We start from the raw sequence: 26997 nt of genomic DNA, 5'->3' as shown, positions 1-26997 counted from the left end.
TATTTGGGTTTGTGTCCATGTCCTCTATTCTGTACCATTGATCTACCTGTCTGTTTTGGTATCAATACCATGCCGTTTTTGTTACTATTGCTTTGTAGTAGAGTTGAAGATCTGGTATTGCGATACCCCCTGCTTTGCTCTTTCTGCTAAGGATTGCTTTAGCTATTCTGGGTTTTTTATTCTTCCAGATGAATTTCATAATTGCTTGCTCTATTTCTGTAAGGTACATCATTGGGATTTTAATTGGAATTGCATTAAATCTGTATAGCACTTTTGGTAGTATGGCCATTTTGACAATATTAATTCTGCCCATCCAAGAACATGGGAGATCTTTCCATCTTCTAAGATTTTCTTTAATTTCTTTCTTTAGTGTTCTGTAGTTCTCATTGTAGAGGTCTTTTACCTCTTTTGTGAGATTGATTCCCAAGTATTTTATTTTTTTCGAGGCTATTGTGAATGGGGTAGTTTTCCTAACTTCTCTTTCTGAAGATTCATCACTTATATATAAAAATCCATTGGATTTATGAGCATTGATCTTGTAACCTGCTACTTTACTGAATTCACTTATGAGTTCTAAAAGTTTTCTGGTGGAATTTCTGGGTTGCTCTAAATATATAATCATGTCAGCGAACAGGGATAGTTTGAGTTCTTCTTTTCCTATTCGTTTCCCTTTAATTTCTTTGGTTTGTCGAATTGCTCTGGCTAGAGTTTCAAGGACGATGTTGAATAGAAGTGGTGAAAGGGGGCATCCCTGCCTTGTTCCAGTTTTTAGGGGGAATGCTTTCAGTTTTTCACCATTTAGAATGATATTGGCCATGGGCTTAGCGTAGATGGCCTTTACAATGTTAAGGAATGTTCCCACTATCCCTATTTTTTCTAGTGTTTTGAGCATGAAGGGATGCTGTATTTTATCAAATGCTTTTTCTGCATCTATTGAAATAATCATGTGATTCTTAACTTTTAGTCTGTTGATATGGTGAATGACATTTATTGATTTCCGGATGTTGAACCAACCTTGCATCCCTGGGATAAAACCCACTTGATCGTGGTGCACTATCTTTTTAATATCTTTTTGTATGTGATTTGCTAAAATTTTGTTGAGAATTTTTGCATCGATGTTCATTAAGGATATTGGTCTGAAATATTCTTTCCTTGATGTGTCTCTGTCTGGTTTAGGTATCAGGGTGATATTGGCTTCATAGAATGAGTTTGGGAGGGTTCCCTCCTCTTCTATTTTATGAAATACTTTGAGAAGTATTGGAATGAGCTCTTCTTTAAAGGTTTTGTAGAACTCGGCTGAGAACCCATCTGGTCCCGGACTTTTCTTTGTTGGTAGGCTTTTGATGACCTCTTCTATTTCATTGCTTGAAATTGATTTATTTAAGTTGTGTGTGTCCTCCTCGTTCAGTTTAGGTAATTCATATGTCTCTGGAAACTTGTTGATGTCTTCGAGGTTTTCTGTTTTGTTGGATATAGATTTTCAAAATAGCTTCTAATTATGTTTTGTATTTCACTCGTGTCTGTAGTGATATTTCCTTCTTCATTCCGAATTTTAGTAATTTGAGTTTTCTCTCTCTTTCTGTGTTAGTGTGGCTAAGGGTTTATCAATTTATTTTTTCAAAGAACCAACTATTTATTTTGTTAATTTTTCCGATTGTTTCTTTTGTTTCAATTTCGTTGATTTAGGCTCTGATTTTAACTATTTCCTGTCTTCTACTACTTTTGGTGTTGGTCTGCTCTTCTTTTTCTAGGGCTTTGAGCTGTAGTGTTAAGTCGTTTATTTGTTGATTTTTACTTCTTTTGTTGAATGCGCTCCATGAAATAAATCTTCCTCTAAGTACTGCTTTCATAGTGTTTCAGAGATTTTGATATAATGTGTCTTTGTTCTCGTTTACTTCTAAGAATTTTTTAATTTCCCTCCTGATGTCTTCTGTTATCCATTCATCATACAATAGCATATTATTTAATGTCCAGCTATTGGAGAAGTTTCTGTTTTTTATTCTGTCATTTATTTCTAATTTCAATCCATTATGATCTGATAGAATACAAGGTAGTATCTCTATCTTTTTATATTTGCTAACAGTAGCTTTGTGGCATAAAACATGGTCTGTTTTAGAGAAGGATCCATGTGCTGCTGAGAAGAAAGTGTATTCACTCTTTGTTGGATGGTATATTCTATATATGTCCGTTAAGTCTAAGTTGTTGATTGTGTTAATGAGATCTATGGTTTCTTTATTCAATTTTTGTTTGGAAGATCTATCCAGTGGTGAGAGAGGTGTGTTAAAATTGCCTCGTATTATTGTGTTGTCATCTATTTGATTTCTGGAATTGAGAAGGATTTGTGTGATGTACACGAATGAGCCAATGTTCAGGGCATAGATATTTATGATTGTTATGTCTTGCTGATTTATGCTTCCCTTAAGCAGTATGTAATGTCCTTCTTTATCCCTTCTGACTAGTTTTGGCTTGAAGTCTACATTATCTGAAATGAGGATGGATACTTCAGCTTTTTTGCTGTGTCATGTGCATGGTTTGTTTTTTCCCATCCTTTCACCTTTAGTCTATGGGTATCTCTTTTTATGAGATGAGTCTCTTGCAGGCAGCATATTGTTGGATTTTTCTTTTTAATCCACTCTGCCAGCCTATGTCTTTTGATTGATGAGTTCAGGCCATTAACATTCAGGGTTATTATTGTGATATGATTTGTATTCCCAGTCATTTGACTCATTTTTGGTTTTTGACATGATTTGGTTTCTCCTTTATTTGGCTATTCCTTTAGGCTAGTTCCTCCCGTTGCTGATTTGCATCGTTGTTTTTCATCTCTTCCTCATGGAATATTTTGCTGAGAATGTTCTATAATGCCGGCTTTCTTTTTGTAAATTCCTTTAGCTTTTGTTTATCATGGAAGGATCTTATTTCGTCATCAAATCTGAAAGTAAGTTTTGCTGGGTATAAGATTCTTGGTTGGCATCCGTTTTCTTTCAGGGCTTGGTAAATATTGTTCCAGGCCCTTCTAGCTTTTAGGTTCTGGATTGAAAAATCTGCTGATATTCTTATTGGGTTCCCCCCCGAATGTAATTTGATTCTTTTCTCTCGCAGCCTTTAAAATTCTGTCTTTATTTTGTATGTTAGGTATTTTCATAATAATGTGCCTTGGTGTGGGTCTGTTGTAATTTTGTATATTTGGAGTCCTATAAGCCTCTTGTACCTGGTTTTCCATTTCATTCCTCAGATTTGGGAAATTTTCTGATATTATTTCATTGAATAGATTGTTCATTCTTTTGGTTTATTTCTCTAAGCCTTCTTCAATCCCAGTAATTCTTAAATTTGACCTTTTCATGATATCCCATAATTTTGTAGATTCTGTTCATGATTTCTTACCATCTTCTCTGTTTGGTCAATTTTGTTTTGAAGATTAAATATTTTGTCTTCAATGTCTGAGGTTCTGTCTTCCAGGTGTTCTATCCTATTGGTTATGCTTTCTATGGAGTTTTTAACTTGGTTTATTGTTTCCTCCATTTCAAGGATTTCTGGGTTTTTTTTTTTTTTTTTCAGTATCTCTAACTCTTTATTGAAATGATCTCTTGCTTCCCATATTTGCTCTTTTAGCTGTTGATTGGTGTGATCATTTAATGCCTGCATTTGCTCTTTCATCTCTTCCTTCAATGCCTGCATTTGCTCTTTCTTCTCCTCGTTTGCTTCCCTGATTGTTTTAATTATGTACATTCTGAACTCCCTTTCTGACATTTCTTCTGCTGTGCTGTCACTGGATTTTATTGATATAGTATCTAGATTTGTTTGGGACATTTTCTTCCCTTGTTTTCTCATATTGGTCAGATGTCAGTGGGACTCTGAGATATTGCAGATTTCCTCTATTGGCTTATGGTGTCCCTGTAGATTTCCAGTGTATCACCTCCCAGCCTTCAGTAGCCTGAAGTCTTGGAGGAACTTGATAATGCAGTGCTTCTGAAGAAAGCTGCCCCTAGCCCGCTACTGGGTTCAGGGCTGGGGGCTGGTTCTGTGTGGAAATCTTCTCACTGGGCAGTCCTACTCCTAGAAGCTGGCTATAGACAGGGCCTACCCCCGCCTGAGGGAGCCGGGCTGCTCGGGGAAAGCCTCTCCCTGTCCTACCTTGGTCCCGGAAGCCGCCTGTGGGCTGGGGCCCAACGCTGGGTCTCGGGCTTGAGGTTGGCTCTGTGCGGAAAAGCTCTCACTGGGTGGGCCTACTCCAAGAAGCTGGCTGTTGATCGTGCCTGCCGCTGGAGAGAGCAGGGCTGCTTGGGGAAGACTCTCGCTGCCCTGCCCTGCTCCTAGAAGCTGCCCCTGTCCGGGCCTGCTACCCGGGCTGAGCTTCACCCAGTGGGAGAGGCTCACCCCACGGCTCTATGTTGGTCCGAGTCTCTCAATACCTCCCCTTCTTTAATCCTGAGTTCTGGAGTGACGGGAGATGCAGTCACCCTCTAGTCTGCCATCTTGGATCTCTCACTTCATTACTTTTGATAAAACCTAAATTAAAACCTAATTGGTAGCTATATTTAGCACACTCCCCCTACCAACCAAAAACTTAGAAAACCTCCAGATATGTTTGTATCCATTGCAACCAACACCAACCATGAACAGGAAGGTTATTAAAACTAAAAGGCAGCATAGAGTTTTCCTAATATGGCTAGAGTTGTGTCTTGATGACTTTAGATAGATTTTAAAACATGTCTCATGTTTCACATGTGTACATGGACAGCAGCTGCCTCCTTGGTCAAGAGCTCTGGTCTCCACATCGCTGTCCTTGGCAGTGGCATGTGAGGGACCCTTCAGTTCCTTGAGGCCAGGGAACCTTAAACGAAGTACAGGGACCCTGGGTGGGGGGGTCTTGAGGCCTTTCTACATGTCTTTAGGGTGAAATGGTTGTGTTTTTTATTTCCATTCTTCCATGAGTGTGTGGTGGGCTCATGCAGAGTTTGCAGGACCTGGTGCTCCTCCTTTTCAACAGTCAGTGGATTCTTTGGAATGGAGTGGTGGAGTTCTGTGTTTTAAAAGTTACTTAATTCTCTCTTTCTCTCTTTCTCTCTCCTTCTCTCTCTCCTTTCTCACTCTCTCTCTCACACACACACATACACACACCCACACACAATCACATCAGCAAAAGCTTTTGAAGGTTTACTACAGTATGTAGAAGTTTAACCTGTTCTTTGGGTCAAAGAGTTTGAAAATCATTGTCATGAGATTTTTTTTTTTTTTTCCTTAAAGATGAGCGAGAATATGAAGTAGAAATTTCTACATGTGAACCCACCCATGCCTTAGGCTGATTTTTTAGTCACTTTCTGGGAATAGGCTAGTATCATTCAACAAATGTACTAATCATTTTGTGTGCTTAGCATTCTGCTGGGCACTGTAGGGGACACACGAATTCAGAGGACACTGTCCTTGCTGTCAAAGAGCTATCCTGTAGAGCTTCATGATAAGGTTTAATCTTCTGGGTTGAGAAGGGCTAACTTTGTTGCCAACCTGTATTTGCTGATCATGATGGGACTCCTACTCTGACCTTCCCTGAACTATGCTTTCATTTTCGATTGTGATAGAAAGTTGCTTATTTACATTAGGGTGTGATGGGCTAGAAGAGAAGAATGCACACCGTGCAGCTGAATTAGATGCAGAGTCGGCTTAGTATCCCCAGTGCAGGTGTCAGGCTCCACCAGTGGGGACTGCCCTGTCCACTCTGGAAGCTAGAACCCACCTGGGACCTGTTAAAATTAGTGAAAATGAAACGTAAACTTCTATTCTCCACTAGCCCCATTGTAAGAGTCCCTGATCCATCGAAGAATTAAGGCCATAGGACAAACCATTGCCTCAGAATTGCAGATGGATTACACAAGCGGAGGGAAGAAAGGTCTAGGAAAGAACCGAAGGCAGTTTGAGAACACTGTTGGGCCCTCAGCGGAGTTGGCATGGAGAGGTCGGAAATGCAGATGTGCAGAAAGAGCATTAGAGAAGGACAAATGGGAGGAAATTAAATCTTTCCTCATTCGTAATTGACCTAACAGATGAAGATTAGTTTGGACTAGTAATAAAAGCAATGTGTTGTGTGAATGTAGCATGTGGGTTAACTACTGTCAGTAGTGCTCAAGGGACAGGAGGAAGAATTGGGAGTCCCTTGTCACGTGCTCACACCAGTCATGAACTGGTATTCTCCGACTTGGAAGGGGACTCGGATTAATTACAAATACTGCCAATTCACAAGCTGCCACTAAATAAATGTTTAAGTTATAATATGGTAAGAGGAAAAAATGGGACCATATAAAATGCTCGATTCAAACTAGAAAAGGTTCCACAAGAGGGGAAGGCAAAAAAAGAAAGAACATGGCAGCAAATGATAAACAGTATGGTTATAAATATATTAGTCCAAATGCCAATCAGCTTAAAATTCAGTGATCTGAACACATCAAAGATTTTCAGAGTGGATTAAAGAAAAAAAAAAGACTGACCTGTGTGTTGCCCATATGAAATCTTTTAATAGTTAGTCACAGAAGTAAAGGGATAAAGTTACCACGGTAACACTGACCAAGCATCTAAATGACTTAAGAATGAGAAAAAGTTCTTACCGATAAAGAGCAAATCATAATAAAGGGGTCATTTTTCCAAGAAGGCATAATTCTTGACATGTGTGCACCTAAGAACAAAGCATAAAGTACGTAAGATGTGAATCCATAAAACATAGGCTGTTTAGCATGGGAGATCGCCACATCCCTGTGTCTGAAATTCCCACATCCGGCAGGAGAAAGTTGGGACATAGATGACTGGAACAGTACCGTCAATCAACTAGCTGTCATTGGCATACAGAGTCCTTCATTAGCTCACACAGAACATTGATTAAGATGGCATTCTGTCACAAAACATCGCACAGCATGTTCCCGGACCACCAAGGAATTAAACCAGAAATGGAGAACAGAAACATAGATGAAAGCCTCAACAGAGTCAGATCCAACAATATACACTTTGAGGTAACAGAGATCAAAGAAGTACTTCAAGAAATTGGAAAATATTTTGAACTAATAGTGAAAATGCAAATGGTCAAAAATTGTGGAATGGAGCAAACACGATGCTTAGAAATGTGTAGCATTGATTACTATCATTAGAAAAGAAAAAGCCACATTGATGATGATACAAGCTTTGCCCTGGGGACACTAGGAGGAGTAAGTTAAAGTATTCAGAAGTAAAGACATAATAAAAATTACAGCTACAATTTGATTGGAAAAAAAATTCAGTTCAGAAAATCTAAGCCAAGATTTGGTTACTCTGAAAGATCAGTAGTGTTGATAAGCTTCTAGTTAACTCAGGGGAAAAAAAGTACAAATGAACTAATCCCCGCAGGGAAATATGGGACATTGCTGCTGGTTGTACCCTAAAAGCACAGTAAAGAAACAGAACAACTCTGCCCACAGGTGCGACAACCTAGGAAAAGGACTGGCTCCTTGAAGGGTACTATTAGCCAAAGCTCCTAATAAGGAAAACGAGATTGTGTGAAAGGACTTCATTAAGCCGAATTAACAGATGGAAAGCCCAGGCCCAGATGGGCTCACGGCAGGCTTCTGCCACACCTCTCGGCAAGAAGCCCCACCACTGCTCTACGATCCCCCTCAGAAGCAGAATAAAAGGAATGGCTTCTAGCTCATTCTGCAAGGCCAGCATTGCCCTAATGTCAGAACCAGCCGAAGACATGAGAGAACAGCAGCCCCATAATACCAGAAATCCTCAGTGAATGAAGCAGAGTATAGGAGGGGCTGTTGCTAAGTGGGATTTATTTCACAAATCCAAGATGGGTTTAACATCTGTAAATGTAATTCTTATCAACAGGCCAAAATAATTACATGATCATGTCGATAGGTACAGAGAAAGCATTTAACAAAATCTAAGACCCGTTTGTGATGAACATTCCGAGCAAATGAGGAATAGAAATGGACTTCCTCAATTTGATAAACAGGTACAAAAATCCCATAGCCAGCATCTCAGTGGTGAGAAGCTACGTGGCTTCCCGCTAAGACGAGGAACAGGGAAATGTTGCTACCTCTCGTCACTCCTGTTTTTCTTTTAGGAAGTCCTAGCCAAAGCAATGAGAAGTAGCAGCAGCACACAGACTGGGAGGGAAAAGACAAACTGTTCCAGATGACAGGATTGTCTATGTAGAAAATCAAAGAATCCAGAAAAAAAACAGGACACAAAATTATTATACATTTATTAGAAGAAAAACAACTGTTGCTTTTGTATGTATTAAAAAGGAACTAATGTGAATAGTATGGGATTTTCAATTCCAAAATCCATTAATACCAAACACCAAAACATAAAAGAGTCAGAAATCCAAAAAGTGGACAGTGGACTGGGGTTGTGGCTCAGTGGTGGAGCGTTTGCCTATAGCACATGTGAGGCCCTAGGTTCAATCCTCAGAATGGCATAAAAATAAATAAAGGTATTTTAAAAAATGGACTAAAGTTGTAAGCAGATTCCTTTGTATTAAAATAGAGATGGCAAATAAGCATAGAAAAAGGTGCTCAGCATGTCCTGGGGAAATGCAGATTAATATTACAAGATACCATCAGCATGACAAAAGCTAATACAACACAAATGCTGGCCAGGATGTGTAGCAACAGGGATCCTCATTTTTCTGGTAAGAGCAGGATGGAATGGGCACTTGGGAAGACAGGTTGACAGTTCCTTCTAAAACTGAACATGTTTATCATATCCAGCAATCGTGCTCCTTGCCATTCACTGGAAGGAATTGAAGACATGGCCACACTAATCGCTGAAACTGGAGGCAACCAAAATGTCCTTTAATAAATAAATGGATAAACTGGTTTATCCTGACAGTGGAACAATAGTGGAAACAAGAGCTGAGCTATTAAACTGTGAGGGGGCCCGGCAGAAACCTAAATCCATGTCAGTGACGGAAGCCGACCTGAAAAGGCTATGTACTGGGCGATTGCAGCTCTGTGAGTTTCTGGAAAGGCAAAGCCAGGGAGACAGCGAAAAGACCGTGGTTGGGCTTGGGACAGGGAGAGGGGATGAACGGCAGAGCACAGTGCGTGTGGAGGGCAGGGAGATTAGTCTGCGTACGCATGTCCTTATGTGTTCAAACTCATTGAGAGCCAAACGTCAAACATAACTAATGTATTCCATGGAGGTTATTTAATAAAAACATATCAATATTGCCTTACTAATTGCAACAAATGGGTCACAGTAATGCAAGATGTTTAATAGTATGGGAAACTGGGCAGGTACAGGGGTCTTTTATTAACATTGTCTCTCCTGGACGTGGCTTACATTAATTAGTACATTCAGAGCTAACAAGTGCAGTGTTTACTACCTGCCAGGATTTTGTTTTAGACCCATCAATGTATTAATTCATTTAATCCTCACAGCTTCCCCTAGGTAATGTACTCTTATTCCTAATTTATACCTAAGAAAACTGAGGCTCAGAGAAGTTAAGAAACTGGCCCAAGATCACATAGAAGATTTGGGATTTGAACCCATGAAGTCTGGCTCTGGAATTTGCCAGCTTAACTGCTCTACTACAAGGAAGCGAAGCCCCTTTGTTGGAGAAACATGCTCTTCTGTTGATAGAATGTTTTGAAATTTGCCACCTGTTCTGTTTATATATGTATTCATGTATAATATTACATGTATAGAGTTATGAACTCAAAACACATCCTGGAAATGGACTGTGACTTCTGGAAAGAGAAGTAGTACCAACTTTTGCTTTAAATATGTGTATTCTAGAATACTCTAGAATAGTTGCAATAGCAATAGTGACAGCCGGTGTAAGGGCTGTCCTTTTTCTCCAAGGTTGAAGGTCTTCTTAATTGTTTTTATCTCCAAATACTCCATGATTTATATTTTAGAATACTAGTTTCTTCCAGAGTGAAACAAGTTGCATTCTGTTTTAAAAGCAGAAATGCAAAAGGAAAAGTGGAGTTTTCTATTTAGTATTGTAACAACTTATATTTGTTCATTGGCCTTATTGAGATTTCTGATGGGGAGTTGGAACCTGAGGAGGGAGGACCACCAGACAGCGGTTGGGTGGTTGCCTTCAGGCCACGACGGAGTCTTGTTGTCTGGCTCCTGTGCACTGAGGGTCCCCATCATTGCCTGCCCTCCTGCTGGCTGCAGAACTCTGCTCTGTTCCTAGTTTTTCTTGTGGCCTGTTGTCTATGGCTCTTCAGGAACATCTGTTCAGGTTACCTGAGTGACCGCAGGTTGTTTCTACAGGTTAGTGCCACTCTAGGAATTCATGGTGTGTGCCTGAGGAAACCATGGACTCAGTCAAGGCTCTAACCCCTTTGGGCTTCTTCAGTTTTGCAAACTGATTAGAATCCATTGCTTCAAAATATTAGTGCAACTACCAGTACTGAGTGCCTGCTGTGTGACAGGTTCCTAGTGGGTTGCTTTGCCCTTTATCTCAGGTAATTATCACAGCAACTCTAAGCAATCCTGTTTTATAAGCGATGAACGTATGGCTTTGTAGAATTAAAAACTTAGTGTTAATACAGCTGGAAAGGGGCAGACCCTGGATTCTGATACCACAGCAAGACTCAGTTCAGCAGCCCGTTGCCTCCTAGAAACATGGATATGGTTAGTGTTGCTAAATCTCTTGTAGCTTCCTGTCAGTGATGCAGGATCTCAGTCCATGGAAATAAAAGGGAGAGGAAAAACTTAGAATGTGTCTTTGAGGGGCAGTAGGTGGTGAAACTGCCCAACGTCAAAGAAAGAATGCGGTAAGTTCCCTCTGGGAACCTAGTTGGCAGAAGACTGAGTGAATTTCTAAACCCATTGCCTACAGTGATTATTTTAGGAACAGGTGTTTGCTAGAAAATGGAGACATACCAGAAATGGCTGTTTAATGCTTGTGCTGTGGTATTAAGCTTTTATACTCTCTGAAAAAAGGAGATAATCATTTTTTTTTTCTCCCCAGCACTGTCTGACATGCTAAGTGGTTTATTGCTAATTTCAGGACTTTTTGAAATTCTGCTAAAGAAATACCTATTAGCCCAATTTGTCTAATGCTATAAACATTAGCAGTTCTCAACAGTTATTTACTGATAATAGTGATCTCCTTATTAAATGCTGCATGAAGCTTATCTTAAATCATTTCATAGAACAATTCTTTTGGTTTATTGGAATTAAAGACCCAACCTGGGTCTTTAAACCATAAACCAATACAGCAAAGGACACAGAAGAAAGATCGCCTTCGAATCACCAAGTGAGCTACTATAAATCGATTGCATCTCAGCTCCAGATTTATCCTTTCTGGCTTCTCTGGAAGCCATAGGACTGAGCCCTTTGCCCCTGGGGTTCAGCTGTTGGTGGAGGTGTTCCAGGAACTGCAGCTTCACTTGGGCCTCAGTGTGCCCAGCTTGTCTCGTTCCTGCATCACATGGCAGCCAGCAGTCACCCCACCTGAGTGCTGGCACAGCTTGAGAGAGACACCTCCTTGCCCCTAGAGGGCAGCACATCATCCTGGAGCACCACAGTAGGACACCACCATAGGCTTCAGGTCTGTGCCCTCAGCTCCTCCCTCCTGCCCAGTTGGCCTCCCAGGAGATCCTTGGTCCAGCCATTCCTGCCTACCTCCCTTACTCCTGCTCGGTGCTTCTGGGGTGCATGTCTGATTCTTTGCTCTGCTTTGGTCATACATTAATGCGACCTTGGGATCCCAAACAAACAAAACTCATTTTCCATTTAGGTGGAGGTGTAAACTGCCTCATCCTAGATTATGCACAGGCTGAAACTTCTTTGTCCGCTGTTCATCTCCATGCTTAGAAACACTAGAAAATAAATCTATCTGATAAAACTAACAGGGCGGTTCTTGAGGCAGATTGTTTCCTCTAGGTATGAGCTCTTGCTAGTGCCGTGTGTGAGATGGGCATTGGGGTGCACGGCACTGCACATCTAGTGTGACTGCAAACCTTGTCAACGTCTCATGGATGCGTGGACCCTGCTTAGAAGAGACTGGCGTTCACGCGCATATCGGCCTCCGCCGTGCTGCGAGGCTCCCCCTCACAAGCCAGCTCTTTCTCTCCCCCTTCTCCTTCGTCGGCCTCTCAGCCAGTCGGTAATTGATTTGGATGGGAAAAACCTGCATTCAGAACATTGGTAATTAAGATTTTGTGGGACGCTAATCAAGTACTTTAATGAGTTTCTGATGCATCGCAGCTGCTGAATTTCATTCATAAGCTCATTTATGAAAATAAAGGGAAGATTTATAGCAACCTTTTTGCCCATTTTGCTGTGTTTTCTGCAAAGATCTTGCTCTTAGGAGCTCTTTTAGGATTAATCTGGTTTTGGAACAAAGAACTGTAACGTTTTTCTCTAGTACCCCTGCTCATTTATTGGGTTCGCCCCACACTTCCCGGTCCCTGCATCAGGGTACTCCTACTGGCCGGGACCTTCCCTCGCCCACTGGCGTTGGCACCAGCAGAAAATGGACCTCAGGGTGCCTCTCCGCACTGCGGCCGATATTCCTCCGCCCTCGACTCCTGCAGGATCGACCCTCTCGCTGTTAGACCTGCGTCTTTTAAGCTGGAGGTCTCAGAAGCTTCAGCAGCAGCAACTGTGTCCTCAAGTTGGGAGCTGGAAGTGGGCTCAGATGGAAGGAAAGTGAAAGGGGGAAGGAGCAAAGCTGGAAGAATAGAAGGGTCACCGGGTGCTGGGGTTTGGGCTCCTTCCCCCGGTGGTCACGTTTCAAAACGGCTCTCCACAGGGATTATTTCGTCCTCTAATCACTTTCAAAGCATTGGTAGGCTAGTGTTCTTATTTGGTGTGGATGGTGTGGGTTGGACTGGCTGAGCTAGCACATGGAGGGAAATGCTCAATCAGACAGAGCTCTGCAGACCAAGGTTGGAGCCATAATTATGTCGTGGGCTCCAGAGGGTGATCTTCAGCTCCCAGGCGGTTTCCCACGTCCTCGCCTGGTCCTGGTGCGGCTGGTGTGCTGCCCGTGGTCTGCCGGGGTCAGGCTCCAGGGTGCCATTTGTGGGGGGGATTCTTCTGTCATTTTCCTTAATATCATTCAACATATAGCCTGATGTAATCTTAGGGTGCTATTTATAGACATTTTCAACGTTTGTTATGCTATTTTATGGTAAAAATAGAATATACACTTGCCTGTTTTAAAAATAATTTGTTTAGTTACTGCATTAGTTTATGTGTTGCTCAGTTTTCACCTCTCACGAATCTTGAAAGAATTAGAGTAGAAAAGCGTGGTGGTTTGGTGGTGATGTTATTTATAAGTGCACACCAAGCTTTCTGAGGAAGCCCTGGAAGTGAGTGAGTGCCTGAAGACAAGTTTTTTTTGCAGCAAGAAAAAGGTAAATATTTCTTCAAGTTTGTCAGTTTCTTCAAGTTCGGTCAATTTTGTTTTAATTATCTCTCCTTTGCCTAGTGAGGTAGAGAAATTGAATCAAAGATTTAAAAAAAATAATAACTCATGGTGTCAAAGTACCTCCTCCCAAATTATTTAATTGCAGTGGAAAAGTAGCATCTTAACCCTGGAAGGACATGACGGACACCACCCTTACCTGTAGAGGACAACTGTCTGCCATGGCCCAAATCTGATTACAAGGACATTGGAAAGAAGAAATCCAAAACCCAAATCCAAGGATGGGCTACAAAACAGCTGGCCTGTACTCATTAAAATTTCAAATTTCTAGAAAATTTGAGAAACTTACAGATGGAGGAGAATAAAGATAATGTGACAAATGCAGTACATAGTGTCCTGGGTTCCATCAGAAACTGGGAAGACCAGGTAACGATCAAGGAAATCACGGGGGTAATTTACACTAACCGAATGTGGACTTCGGATTAGATAGTAGAAGTAGATTGTTGAATGTGCAGATGTTGAGGATGCTTTCTTGGTTTTTAGGAACTGCCCTGCTTATGTTCACAGGGTTCAGAAGACAATGCCTGGAGGGGCGGAGGGGAGCGAGAGCAAGCCGTGGGTAGGGTGTGGACCACTGGCAAAGCGGCGTGGAAGCTTAACAGGGGATCGTCTGCATTCTTGTGGATCTTATACAAACTTGAAATCATTCATTTAGAAGGGAGACAATGTAAAACTGACAGTGTTTGATTTGTGGAAAACAAATATTTTCTGTAATTTGATAAGCTCTTTAGTTGTAGCCCACGAGCCCGTGTCATTCAATTACTTGTTTTTGACCAGAAACTTAGGAAAGCAGTGACCAGAAAACTAGGTTTCTGTCTTCAAGTACTTTGAGTCTTCTTGAGAAGAAAGACTAGTGCACACCAAAGGCAAACAAGACTAAACAATCCAATTGCGTGATGGTGGTACGCAGGTTGCTTTCAAACAGGGAGGGCCCCATGTGCCTGCCAGATGGCAGTGTTTTGGGCTCTCTGGATGACTGTGGCCTGCGTCCTTCCACCATGTGAGAGCAGCCAGGACTGTACACGGATGAGCCGTGTGGCTATGCCCAAGAACCATTCTCGACACAAAGAGCTAGAGGCTGAATGTGGCCGATAGGCTTCACTGGACCAGCCACCCAAAAATGTAAACCAGTCAGTCCTCTGGCAGAGAACTGGGTTGATCAAGGTCGGCCTTGGAGAAGATTTCTGGAAGGAGCTGCGTTGTCTGCAGGCACCTAAGTCGCAACTGAAAGCGTTGGAACATAATGGTGGTAGAGGTCTTGGAGGTCATCACACCTGGAGTGGATTCCAGCTGTGCTGCTTATCAGTTTTATAACTTAGGGAGATTTATAACCTCTGATTGCTTATGTATGACGTGGGAATAATCAGGGTCCTGCCTTCTCAGCATCGTTTAGAATACCACGAGGGTTGTCCTTGTTACCTGGACTCTGACTTGCAACTGGTCTTACAGCATTTCCTATAGTCTTCTCCACAGCCTTCAGAATGGGCCCACCAAAAGGAAGTAGGTACATGCCTGCCCTGCCCCACTTAAAAGAGCCCTAGACATTGGCCATGCCCATAATGCCTGCACGCACCTTCCCTCATCCTGTGGCCTTCACCCCCACCCCCAGTTGGCTCCACTCCCGTTCTCAGTTCAGACCCTCTTTGGTGGATTTCCCCAGTGCCTTGGGAAAGATGCTCATCTTTACAGCTCTTGGCTCTTCACTTTCAGTCCAATTTCATGTTAAGGGAACTTTCCATTAGGTGCTCGACCCTTTGGGACTCTACAGAGTAGGCATTCAATAAATACATGGTGAACTGAGAAAATGGGTTAATATCCATGAAGTGCCTAATACAGTGCCTGGCCCATCACTGTATGCTCAGTAAGTGCAGGCTGCAACCATTACTAACTAGTTGCAAGGTGTGTGTACATCCCTCAACAGTACATTAAGGCTCCAACATGTGACCTACAGAAATATCCAAAAATCCAGGTCACCTGAAGAAAAATCACAGAATAGTTGATAGCCAAGGTTTAATCATTTATGCCAATTCTGTGATAATAAAATAAATGATTAAAGTCTGAATGGATTTTTAAATCTTTCTGTTGAGGCTTTCAGGCTGTTGGGTCTAACTTCTTTCCTTCCCTTCCTGTGAATGAGACTCTGTGCCTCAGGGGAAAGAGGAAGGCACCAGCCTTCAGCATCCTGGCTGAACAGTGCAGTGATTGACTTTCTCTTGGTTTCAGACGTTCATACAGAAGCTGTTCAGGCAGCTCTTGCTAAACACAAAGAAAGGAAGATGGCGGTGCCTATGCCTTCCAAACGCAGGTCCCTGGTTGTACAGACCTCGATGGATGCCTACACGCCTCCAGGTGAGCAACTCATTCTTCTGCTTGAAAGCATTAAGTATGTCTTAGAATTAACTGACTGCTTTCCCCTCAGCCTGTCTTTTTAGCTTCCAATATAATGGTGTTATAATTCAGGACTTTATGAACCAGAAGTCCAAAAGCAGTATATAAGTTAAATTAGGAAAGTCTTCTGGATTTTTCATAGACTCATAAATATAACATGTACTTTAAAGTCTTATAAATTTAATTCTTCATACAGAAAAGAGTAGGTATCTGTAGAACTCTAATTGAAATCAGATTTTTCTTCAACTTAGACTGGTATATACATATTCTCAAGGTATTATAAATATGCTGTTGTATTGTCGAAGAGATGAAAACATTGGGTAGTTACCTGAATCAGCTGTCATCAAACTTTGTGGGGTACCACCTAGGATTTTAGCTTTTGCAGGCCATAAGGCCTCTATGACAGTTGCCATTGTAGTGTGAAAGCATCCATAAGCAGAATGTCAGTTGATGGATGTGGTGTAGCAATAAAACTTTATTTATAAAAACAGGCAGTGGGCCCGATCTGGTCCACAAACCTGATAACCCCTCATCAAAATGACAGTAGGTAATATCTTGTTTCTGTTATGCTATTAGTTTGGTTTCCGTTTCTGTAAAATACCTGAGGCTGTGTACATTAGCTCACAGTTCTGGAAGTTCAAGAGCGTGACTTCTACATTTGCTTGGCTCTAGTTTGGGCCTGGCTTTGTTGCAGTATAGCAGATGGCATCATGGCAGGTTCAAGAGGGAGGGAACACCTGGAGACATGGTAAGCTGGAGGGATTCAGGACCAGCCTTGCTCTTTTTATAACTATTTATTGTGTCAGGAACTAAGGAAGATCCTGCAAGAGCTCTGTTGGTTTCTCTGGGGCACACCCCATGTGACCTAAGAACCTTGCACTAGGACTTCTTTTTTTTTTTTTGTGGTGTTGGGGATCGAACCCAGGGCCTTGTGCTTGCAAGACAAGCACTCTACTGACTGAGCTATCTCCCCAACCCTAGGACTTCTTGAAGATTCTACCACCTCCTAACATTCTCAAACTGAGCACCATCTTCCAACACATTAACCTTTGAAGGACAAACTTGAACCATATGCAAACTAGAGTGGCTATATAATATTGCTTTTATTTTATCGGGAATTCTGTGTAACTACCCAAGTTCTCTGTTTTACTCTCCCCCAAATACTTAGAAACTTTATTCTCTACCCCAAATACTTAGAAACTTTATCTCATCATCTTCAAAAACCAAAATAAAACAAATTATTCTGGTGTCTACTAGAAAAAGGAAGAGTTGGACCTACTTTCTGATCTGTTTGAGATTTTGCTTTTCATGTCTGTGTTTGTCTGCATTCTGTTGTTAATGATGTAGTGTTATGGACTACATAATTTACTTAATTTTATGTACTTTGAGTGTATTCCTGGAGTGGAATTACTGTTTTATCAAGTGTTTTTGTTTAGCTTTGACAGACTGCCCCATTGATTCCAAAGTGGCTCTATCATTTTATATTCCCACCAGTACATGAGCATTCCAGGTGCTCCGTGCCTTCACCAGTGGTTGGTGTTCTCTGTATTTTTAAAGTAGCCATTCTAGTGGATGGTAGTGGAAAAGGTGTGTCTTTGTGGTTTTAATTTTCATTTCACTGACAACTAAGGATAGTAAGTCTCCTTTTAATGTGCTTGGTAATTATTTGTAAAAATTAATTGAAACATCTGTTTGGATTTTTGCTCATTAATATGAAATATAATGGATTTATCTTGCTAGATTTTTTGGTTTTTTATACAAGCTGAATATAATTCCTTTACATGTATACAATTTATAAACTATGGTTTGTCTTTTCATTTCTTAATAGTATCTGGTGGTAGATAGACTAGTGTGCCTGCCCCACCAAATATATCCTATCCTAGTCCCTGGATATGTTATCTGACATCATAAAAGGGACTCTTCAGATGTTGAATTTAAAGATGTTAAGATAGATCACTTAGATTTCCCCTGAAGCCTCCAGAAGAAGCACACTCCTGTCCAGACCTTGATTTTAGGCTTTGACTTGCAGAACTCTAAGATAATAAATGTGTGTGTTACAAGCCAGTGTGTGTTGATAGGGACATGTGTTAGCCATAGAAAATAGTCTTTGGAAAAGGAGTTTATTTTTATGAAGTCCAATTCATCAATTTTAATTTTATGGATTGTGTTTTTTGGAAGCTTTAGAAGTTTCAGTCCTTTCATGTAGGTGTGTGATCTGTTTTGAGTTAATTCTTGTGTGTTTTGAGGTAAGGATCTGAGTGAGTTTGCTTTTGGGTTGTTTATGTTGCTTTTCAGAAGGGCATTTTTACTTTTTGGTCTTGGTTAGAGGATGCACAGTTGACCCTGCAGCATTTGAAGAGACTATTTCTTATTGAGTTGTCTGTGGACCTTTATCAAAAATAAATTTGCCACAAACGTGAGACTGTATTTCTGAATTTGGTTCTGTTCCCCTGATAGACAGTAGACATATGCCTATCCTCGAGCAATCAATACTACTGCCTTAATTACTGCAACTTTTAAAAAGTTTTAAATTCAGGTAGTGAAGTCCTTCATTTTAATTTTCCTTTTTCAAAATTATTGCAGCTACTTTAGGTCTTCTGTGTTTTCAAATAAACTTTAGAATAAGCACTCAATTTCTACCACCTTCCCCCCCACAAAAAAAGCTTCCTGGGATTTTATTAACAATTGCCTTGGACTTGTGGATCAATTTGAGGACATGATGGAGTTTTCCAATCCGTGACATGAGTAAATGCATATTAAATTTCCATTTATTTGGGTCTTATTTAATTTCTCTTGGTGATGTTTCATATTTCAGTGTATAAGTTTTGCACATTTTTGTTATGTATTTTACTCAGTATTTTGTTGATGCTGTTGCAAATGAAATTTTAGGATTGTTCACAGCTAGTATTTATGTATTTAACTCATATATCCTGTGATCCTGATGAAATCATATTTTTTTCAGGAAAATTTTGGTGGATTCCTTGCAGTTTTCTACATTCAGATGAACAGGTCATCTGTGAAAAAGAAACTTCTTTTTTCCCACTCTGGCTATCTTTATTATTCATGAGTTTAGTGTTTTATTAGCTAGAACCTTCCAGATAATGTTGAACAGAAGTGATAAAAGGGACATCCTTGGCTTGTTCTTAGTCTCTAGAGAAGTGCGTTTTCTCTTTTACCATTAAATACAGTGTTAGCTGTGGGTTTTTCATAAATATCATGTGGCACATTGAGGAAATTTCCTTGTATTCCTAGTTGGTTGAGGATTTTAATCTTGAATTAGTGTTAGATTTTATCAAATACCTTATCTGTGCTAAGATATGACTTTTTAAAGTTTACACACTGTGTGACATATACTTTTGAATGTTAAGTCTACCTTAATTCCCGTTTGTAATGTTGAATCTAGTCACCAGTTAGTTGTGATTCTTCCATTTTATGTAGCTTGTTTAGTTTGCTAATACTTTGAGGAGAATTTTTGTGTCTGTAGCATGAGGAATGTTACTCAGTGGTTTCCTAGTGAGAAGGTCAGGGGTATTAAAGAATTAAGGGTTGCCCGGACAGGGGCCTGAAAGCCTTCCTGGGGAAATGGTAATTTTCAGTATGGGTGTATGATATGTACAAAAGCTGAGTGTAAATACGTAGAATGTATAAATTTCACTTTATACAGATTGTTTTTTCATATAAACTAAGTTATATGTGTGCAGGAGGAGAGGGTTTGCTTGATATTGTCACTTTACTAACCAATTTCTAACAATCTTTTTAAATTTCGAGATAGCATTGGTTATGTGACTCATGGGTCATGTGTGAAGAGTCATATGTTTTAAAACACCATGTCTTGGCATTAGTTATCACTGTCGTTCCTCTTAAATGTCCTGGAGGTGCTCATATGCCTTCTTGCTTCTTGGCATCTTATCGAAGTCACCAGTAGGTCCGAAGGATCCTGAGTGTGAACCCTGTAGTGAAGCTTAAGTAACAAATACTCCAGTGATTCATTTTTCATTGTGCTTGCTAAATTGAAACTTATTAAATGGAAAATTTGCCATTAATTTCAATAAAAACAATTGATGCGACGTATTTGAGCTTGACCTATGTTACCTAGTTTTCACACATAGAAAAATAAAGCAACTGGATAATGAGATTCCATAAGAAATGAGTACTGTAAAAATAAAGAGGTTTAGTTTGTGTATAAAATTGTAAGGCGATGAAACCTTGTGGCACGCACCAGCAGAAGGGGCAGAGACCTCAGGAGCCTGCAGGTTGGTGAAGAGGAGTTGGAGCCGTCCATATAAGAGGCATTCTTGTTTTGACACCATTTCTTCATCAGTCCCTCAATCTTGGAGGAAGCACATGGGTGTCTTATGTTGGCTCTGAGCCTAAAAAATTTAGCTCAGAGCATTTCAGGACTACCAAGGGCTAAAACTGTCACACTTTGAAACACATGAAAGTAGCACAGGCTCAGCTCTGGACGTCCCTTAGAAAGTGCGGCTCCATCCTTGTCACCTTGGTAGATGCATGCAAAGAAAACATCGATTTCTTCCCAAAGTGTTGTGTGGGAAAATTGGTGAGTTTGTTTAGTCTGATATTATAACATCAAAATAAATGTTTTATAGCAAAAATGGCATGAAAAACTCATACTGAGGTGGGAAAAAGGAAAAAGATGCATTATTTGAAAGGTAAAATGACTTCTTAAGGGTGTTTGAAGCAAAAAAAATCATTGAACAGTTAAATGAGGTGAGGCACTGCTGGCATGTTGAGCAAGGGTTGAGACTGAGGGGCTTCTGTGCCACAGCAGATAGCAATCATGTCTCCTGTTCCACGTAGATACCTCTTCTGGCTCGGAAGACGAAGGTTCGGTGCAGGGTGATTCCCAGGGAACCCCCACCTCCAGCCAGGGCAGCATCAACATGGAGCACTGGATCAGCCAAGCCATCCATGGCTCCACCACGTCCACCACCTCCTCCTCCTCCACACAGAGTGGGGGCAGCGGGGCCGCCCACAGGCTGGCTGACGTCATGGCTCAGACACACATAGGTGAGTGCCCTGCTGGCTGGCTCGCCGCCTTTCCTGGAACTGGTTTGTTCTGCTGTTATCTGAGCGAGCACAAGGTAGCAGAGTCCCTTGTTTACGTGTTCTCTTCTGTTTGTATTCTGGCTGCAGAATCTATCTGATGGACACAGCATGGAGCCCCTCTGATGCTTGGGGTGCTTTGGTTTGTACTGTTTTCTGGAACTTCACTACATCAATCTCCCCACAGCTGGAATTTCAGGAGCTGTCTATAAAGGAATGCCTTCTTGGTCATGGGGAAATTTGCAGCCATGTCTGCTTATGTGTTTTCATCTCACTTCTGCTAAAATATGCTCATAAATGATGTTTTTCATAGTGCCGATAAACAAGATGGAATTTCAAAGTAGAGTTGCATTACTTTGGGAGCCACTTGAAGTCAGGGGGCCTCAATCACCACTGTTTTATGCCGTACGCACTGAGATTCTTATTTGTATGTAGGGTCTATAAAAAGGAAGATCTTCTGGATTAGTGGAAACAGACTTGGGAAATGTTTCCCTAAGACTTTTGAAAATAGTGAAAAGGAGATGAAGTAAGAATTGTTAGAGGAAAAGAATCAGAACGTTTTAGATGACTTAGTAGCTGTATGAATTGTGGGTGGGTGGCGATACACATTGTTGTGCCTCCACCTGGTCAGTGTGCCTGTCACACAATATGCCTAGGCAGCCCTTATGTGCAGAGGAAAGGGAGGACACCCATGTCTGTTCTCACCCATTTTCTACTATGAATTAAGATGTTCCAAAGAGTTGAGTGACAAAAAGTCTCCTTATGGTGAATTACTTGTGTTGAATATGGCTCACTGTGGTCTGTCCTTTAAAACAGCAGGTCAGGCCCAGGGCGGGTGCTGCTCGTGTGTGGTCATGAGAGCATGAGACCCAGTTGTAGACTGTCGGTCTGTACTACAGTGGACCCCCCTCATGTCCTCAGCACTGCACGTCAGGGAGTGTAACTGTAACGAGTGGGTCACATACTCCAAGTCATCTCAGGTGCCAGAGTGTTTATTTCCAGATCCTTAACTCCTTGGACAGACAAGGGACTTGAGACCCACAGCTTGGCATTATCTCAGCCCCATTTGCTCTCCATGAACGAAGTTGACGTTAAAAGCCTGTCCTTTCACATCTTTCTGAGGCGGTTTGTCAAATGCTGGGAGCATGCAGATGCTCTCACTTCTCCCAGGGACACCCCTCTCGTCTTGATGTCACTTCTCCCTGCTTTAGATTTTTAGTGGGGGGAAAATGGGAGAAACGATTTATTTTCTATGTGCCACAGAAGAGTTGGGATTAAAAAAAGAAGTAGGGGGACATTTTTACAAGTTTTCGAGTAATTCCTGAAAGCAAAGTGGTATTATTACAGTTTAACACATTTCTGGCAAACTAGACACAGCTTTATGTGAACTGAAACCTGTTTGAGATCGCAGTAAGTTACACATTTAATAGAACTTTGTTCCCCTTAAGTGTTTTTAGACAATACAATTTCTTGAACGTGTTGGGACCCAGGATGGCAGCTGAGACCTTGTCAGCTTTACCTGGCACACCTAGGCAGGAAAGTCCACATGACCTCTGCTGCTTGAAAGGATTCATATTTTCCAATTTTGTTCACTTTCAAGGAGGTGTTCAGAACCTTACCAAGAGGAACACATGTTTTTGAACAAATTAATCACTGCATTTGGCTTTCCCTGTGTGAGTTTACACTTGGAATTCAGGAGGAAATTATAGCATGGAGAATTAAATTTATCCAAACTATAAAAGGTTGCATTACTCATGTACATCAAGGCTCAATGTAACCTAAATATAACTCCTCAGTGTGTGACATTTCAGTAATTTCTCATTTGGCACAAAGATATATTCCTAGAATATCTGGGAATGTTCTGTAAGTATGAAATATTTTTGGAAAGAAATCAGTGACAAAATAAACCTAATGAGACTTAGAATACTTTATTCCTGTGACAAAACAAAAGAGGTAGAGAAGTCGGGATTGGCAGGGTTTGACCTCTTGTTGAAATCATCAAAGGCCTACGCATGAGAAAATAGCATGAGTGCGTCTGGGGGTTTTAAAAGAATGAACTCTGGCAGAACCGGCCCCAGCTGCGTTTGCCGGTCCCCCGGGGTGAAGAGCTGGAGACTGCAGAGACTTCTTTTGCCCGAGTAGGAGAGAAGCTAAGGGGTTGAAGACCACACGGTTTCCTCCACAGCGGGCCGTTCTTCTACTCTGTTGTTGAAACAGGATCTCAAGTTTTTTGTAGATTGTTCGCCAAATTTCATTATGCCAACAGTTACATAGGGATGTCTCCATGACATCACCATGCTGGTTTAGGCAAGGACACAAGGATCCCTTTGCAGATGGCTGTTCTGCTTTTCTCCTGCTCTGCTTGCTGTGTGCCTCCCCAGGTGCGCCTGTTACTCTCACCCAGCAGAGCCCGACGCACGGCTCCACCTGAGGACGCCAACACTGGCAGTGCAGGAAGAGCAGCCGTGCCCTCTGTGCCTTCCCTGCATGGCAGCCCCCTCCATCGTGAGAACCTGGGTGACTTTTCCTGTTATCAGAACGTATTTGTCAGGAACTTTTTTTTTTAGTTATGGATGGACACAGTACTTTATTTATTTATTTTCATGTGGTGCTGAGTCTTGAACCCAGTGCCTCAACATGTGCTAGGCAAGTACTCTACCACTGAGCCACAATGTCAGGAACTTTAATATGATCAGGGGCTCACATTCTAAAATATTTCATCAGTAGCAAATGTTGAGCATAGCTCATAATGAGCATTTTTAGTGGAATGTTTTTAAACTTCAAGAGGTCTATTTGTAAAAATTTGTTCAGATTAAAATACTATGGGAATTATTGGGCAAAAGAGAAACGGAGAGATTGAAGAGACACTGAATAAAAAGAACAATGATAGATGCATGTTTAGAATAAATTTCATATTTTTAGGATATTGGACTTATATATGGCTTTTCTCCTTTTTCAGCTCCAAACATATCACCCTTTAATCCTCTGATGCACTGCTCTGCTGACATTGTCACAGCATGTTTTAGGGATGCATTTTTCATCAGCCATATATTCATAAAGTAACTGCTGTTTCCAGAGCACTTCGAAATCGAGTAAACATAAATGTTGCTTTTGGTACATGCTGTTTGTAATAACCACCAAATTCTCATCAAATTTCTTGCATATGTTCCTGCTAAGAAGATAGGAAGTCAACAGGCAATCATGTTCACCCTGGAGATTTACATACTTGTTGGTTACATAATTATCAGGGTCTGGCAGTTGTGCATTTTAATTCTAGATTGTGCTAGAATAATAGCCAGTATTGTGATAAATTGCCCCCATTTATTATGTATAATCATCTTAAGTGTTGTTGATACTTGGCAAACATGTCCTAATATATCAACCTGTAGATTGGTGATGTTGGTCCAACCTGTCTGCTTAGGTCTGGGATCTCCCTGCTATGCCCACACCTCTTAGCTGGGGAATTCTTGCAGCTAGAACTTCATAATTTTAGAGCAACTCAGCAAATTTTTCCTATAAAGGGCCAGAATAAATATTTTAAGCTCTGCGGTCCACGTGGCCCTGTTGCAACTATTCAGCTCTGTTGTTAAGCACAAAAGCAGTTGTAGACAATATGCAAGCAAACTGGAGTAGCTGCTTGCCAGTAAAACTTTATAAAAACAGGTGGCAGGCAAACCACTATCTGTAGTTTGCCAACCCCTATTTTAGAGTTTCAGATCCATTAATGGGGCAGGAAAAAATGATGGACCTGCATTAACTTAGCAGCAGGCAGATTGGAAACCCTTCCAGCAGTGAAATTCAGAACCACGCCTGCTTTTGATTCTTGGCCACTGCTCCTCGGTTGCGTGTCGTGGGGTATCTGAGGATCTGGTCACAGTATGGGTCTTGCAGGCTTCTCCTGTCCCTTCTGGCCTTATGTTTCTCTCCCTTTCAAGCTGTCGATACCTTGCTGCCCTATCAGTATCGTTAAAACATAGGTGTGGTCCTGTCTGCTGCCACCAAAACGCTTTCACGATTCTCATCTTTTGAAATTGATTAGACTTACTTGTACTTTATAAAAATCCAAATAAAAATTTGGAGGCCCAAAAGTATCCTAGTCCTTCACTTCTGCAGGAGGTTGGTACTCCATTTTGCAGGAATACTAATTGATCTCACTTACACATGAATGTACATAATAGAAATACATCCATTTACATCTTTTCCCCCCCAATGTTTAAATGCATTTAACTCAAAATACTAACAGTCCTTTGTACCTTTGTGCTCCTGAGTTTCACAGATTTTTTTTTTTTTTTTTTTTTTAGTAATTTATTTATTTTGATTTTCTTAGAGCTCTTGAGAGGAAAAGACACATAGGGCAAAGATGCCCAGAGGAACCCTCCCCTGGCTGCATGAAGGGAGGTCTTGCAGTTATTACCACATGGTTGCGGGAACTTGGGGTACTGTGGTGTTAGTGTCCTTGGCCACAACGAGGAGTAAATCGTAGTAGCTTGTTTTGCAGATCTCATCTTTGTGGGATTTTCGTGGCATAAACATGAAGAAAAACCAGTCAAGTTCTGAGTAGCAACATGGTTCTGTGGTTCTGTCAACCCTGACTCTCAGAACTGTGACTGAGAAATGTTTGCGGGTAGAACCATAGAAGCCTTTTCTGACCATCTCTCAGTATCATCTACAGATGATTTGTCTGCAGATCTGAAGAGCAACTGAGAGTCCCCATTAGCACTATAACACACACAATGGAAAAATTAATCTGTAGAAGACAAAGTTAAACAAAGAGTGTTGTTTTGTCTCTGAATGATCATTACGGCAGGTGTTGGGTTTTGAATCCTAATGTACATGCCTGGATAGATCTTTCCATGTCACTTTAGGTTGAGGCCAGTTACAGCTGCATTCCCTTAGAGCTAACAGAAATAGACTTGATCTATTTCTGTTAAGGTGAGACTGAGGAGGGAAGTCTCACCTTCTGATTAATTGCAAATGGAAGATAGCATCAGTGCAGTGAGTGTCCAGGTGTCCAGAGGCCAAAAGAGCAGAGCTGGGTGCTGACACAAGGCATGTCCCTCTCCTTTCCACACCGTTCCAGATGGCTCTTAGTGTGAATTGTCTCTTGTCTCGGTCACATCTGAAGAAGTTTGGCAGGGGAGGGATTTACACCTGAGAAAATCCAGACGCAGCCTGCCTGTGCTCCAGCAATTCTCTGAAACAGCTTGGGCCTGCATTCCTCCACACTTTTGTAGCCTCCCCTGGGAAGGCAGGCCTGGAGTCAGGACACCAGAGCAGGCTGCATTGAGAAGTAGGTGAATCTTGTCCCCTTGCTCCATTCACCTGAGTATGCTCACTAGATACCTGGTTCTGTATCTCCAAGTAGACCGTTTGCTACCAATCAGGAAATGAACAGCTGGACAGAAGGGTGGTCTGATGGACCTGCCCCCTGGGGACCCCCTTTTCAGGTGGGCGCGTATTTCTTCCTTGCTTTTACTGAACAGTGGTGGTGGATTTAATCCACCTAGGGATCCTAGGGTTAGATGTTCTTTATATATGCGAAGTTAGGCTCCTTTGAGAGCTTTATTCATTATCTGTTGTCAATTAGTAGAACACTAATTGCTTTCTACATATTAAAACTGAATTTTCGACTTTTCATCTCAAGTTATTTGGAGACCAAAAATTAATTAACATGGCCTACACGTGGGATCTGTCACCATTGACCATTTGGGACTCTGTCATAGAATTAGGCTGTTTCTTTTTAGCCAGTGTTAGAACCGGGGCATTTCATCACTGTCGAGTGTTCATGAATCGGCTCATTCACAAGTCACTTGTTGAACCCTTCCTCCGATGTTTGTTGAGCTTGGCAGGTGTGGGCAGGGTGTTCTGCAGCCTCAGTGTCTGAGGAGCATCTTCCCTAACCGTGCGCGCCAGGGAGTTGTTGTGAGCACAGACCTGCAAGAGCACTTGGTTAGGAAGGAGTCACCCAAGCAAGTTCAGCAGGCAGGACCAGCCAATGCCCTGAAATGGGTCACGGCCTGGAGACTGCAGGGCAGACAGGGGGCCCGTTTTGGTGTGAGGGATAGACTGAAAACCCCTAAGTGGCAGGGAGTGACCCTGGTACTCATGGTCAAAGTAACTTT

The 26997-nt window shown here is 41.5% G+C and overlaps 1 protein-coding gene across 5 annotated transcripts in view; it reads left to right on the top strand.

The window, feature by feature from the left end:
* DIP2C (disco interacting protein 2 homolog C) overlaps positions 1–26997 on the top strand; it is a 373178-nt gene that overhangs the window by 218587 nt on the left and 127594 nt on the right. For all 5 annotated transcript variants that reach the window (XM_079107787.1, XM_079107785.1, XM_079107786.1 and 2 more), the window contains 2 exons: positions 15647–15772; positions 20630–20839. In XM_079107787.1, coding sequence (XP_078963913.1) covers positions 15647–15772; positions 20630–20839 — 336 coding nt within the window. The remainder of the gene's footprint in view (positions 1–15646; positions 15773–20629; positions 20840–26997) is intronic.

This window comes from Sciurus vulgaris, assembly GCF_902686455.1.
Source record: "Sciurus vulgaris genome assembly, chromosome: 12".
NCBI lineage: Eukaryota > Metazoa > Chordata > Mammalia > Rodentia > Sciuridae > Sciurus > Sciurus vulgaris.
Note: the sequence above shows the minus strand (reverse complement) of the source record. Positions and strands in the feature narration are given on the sequence as shown.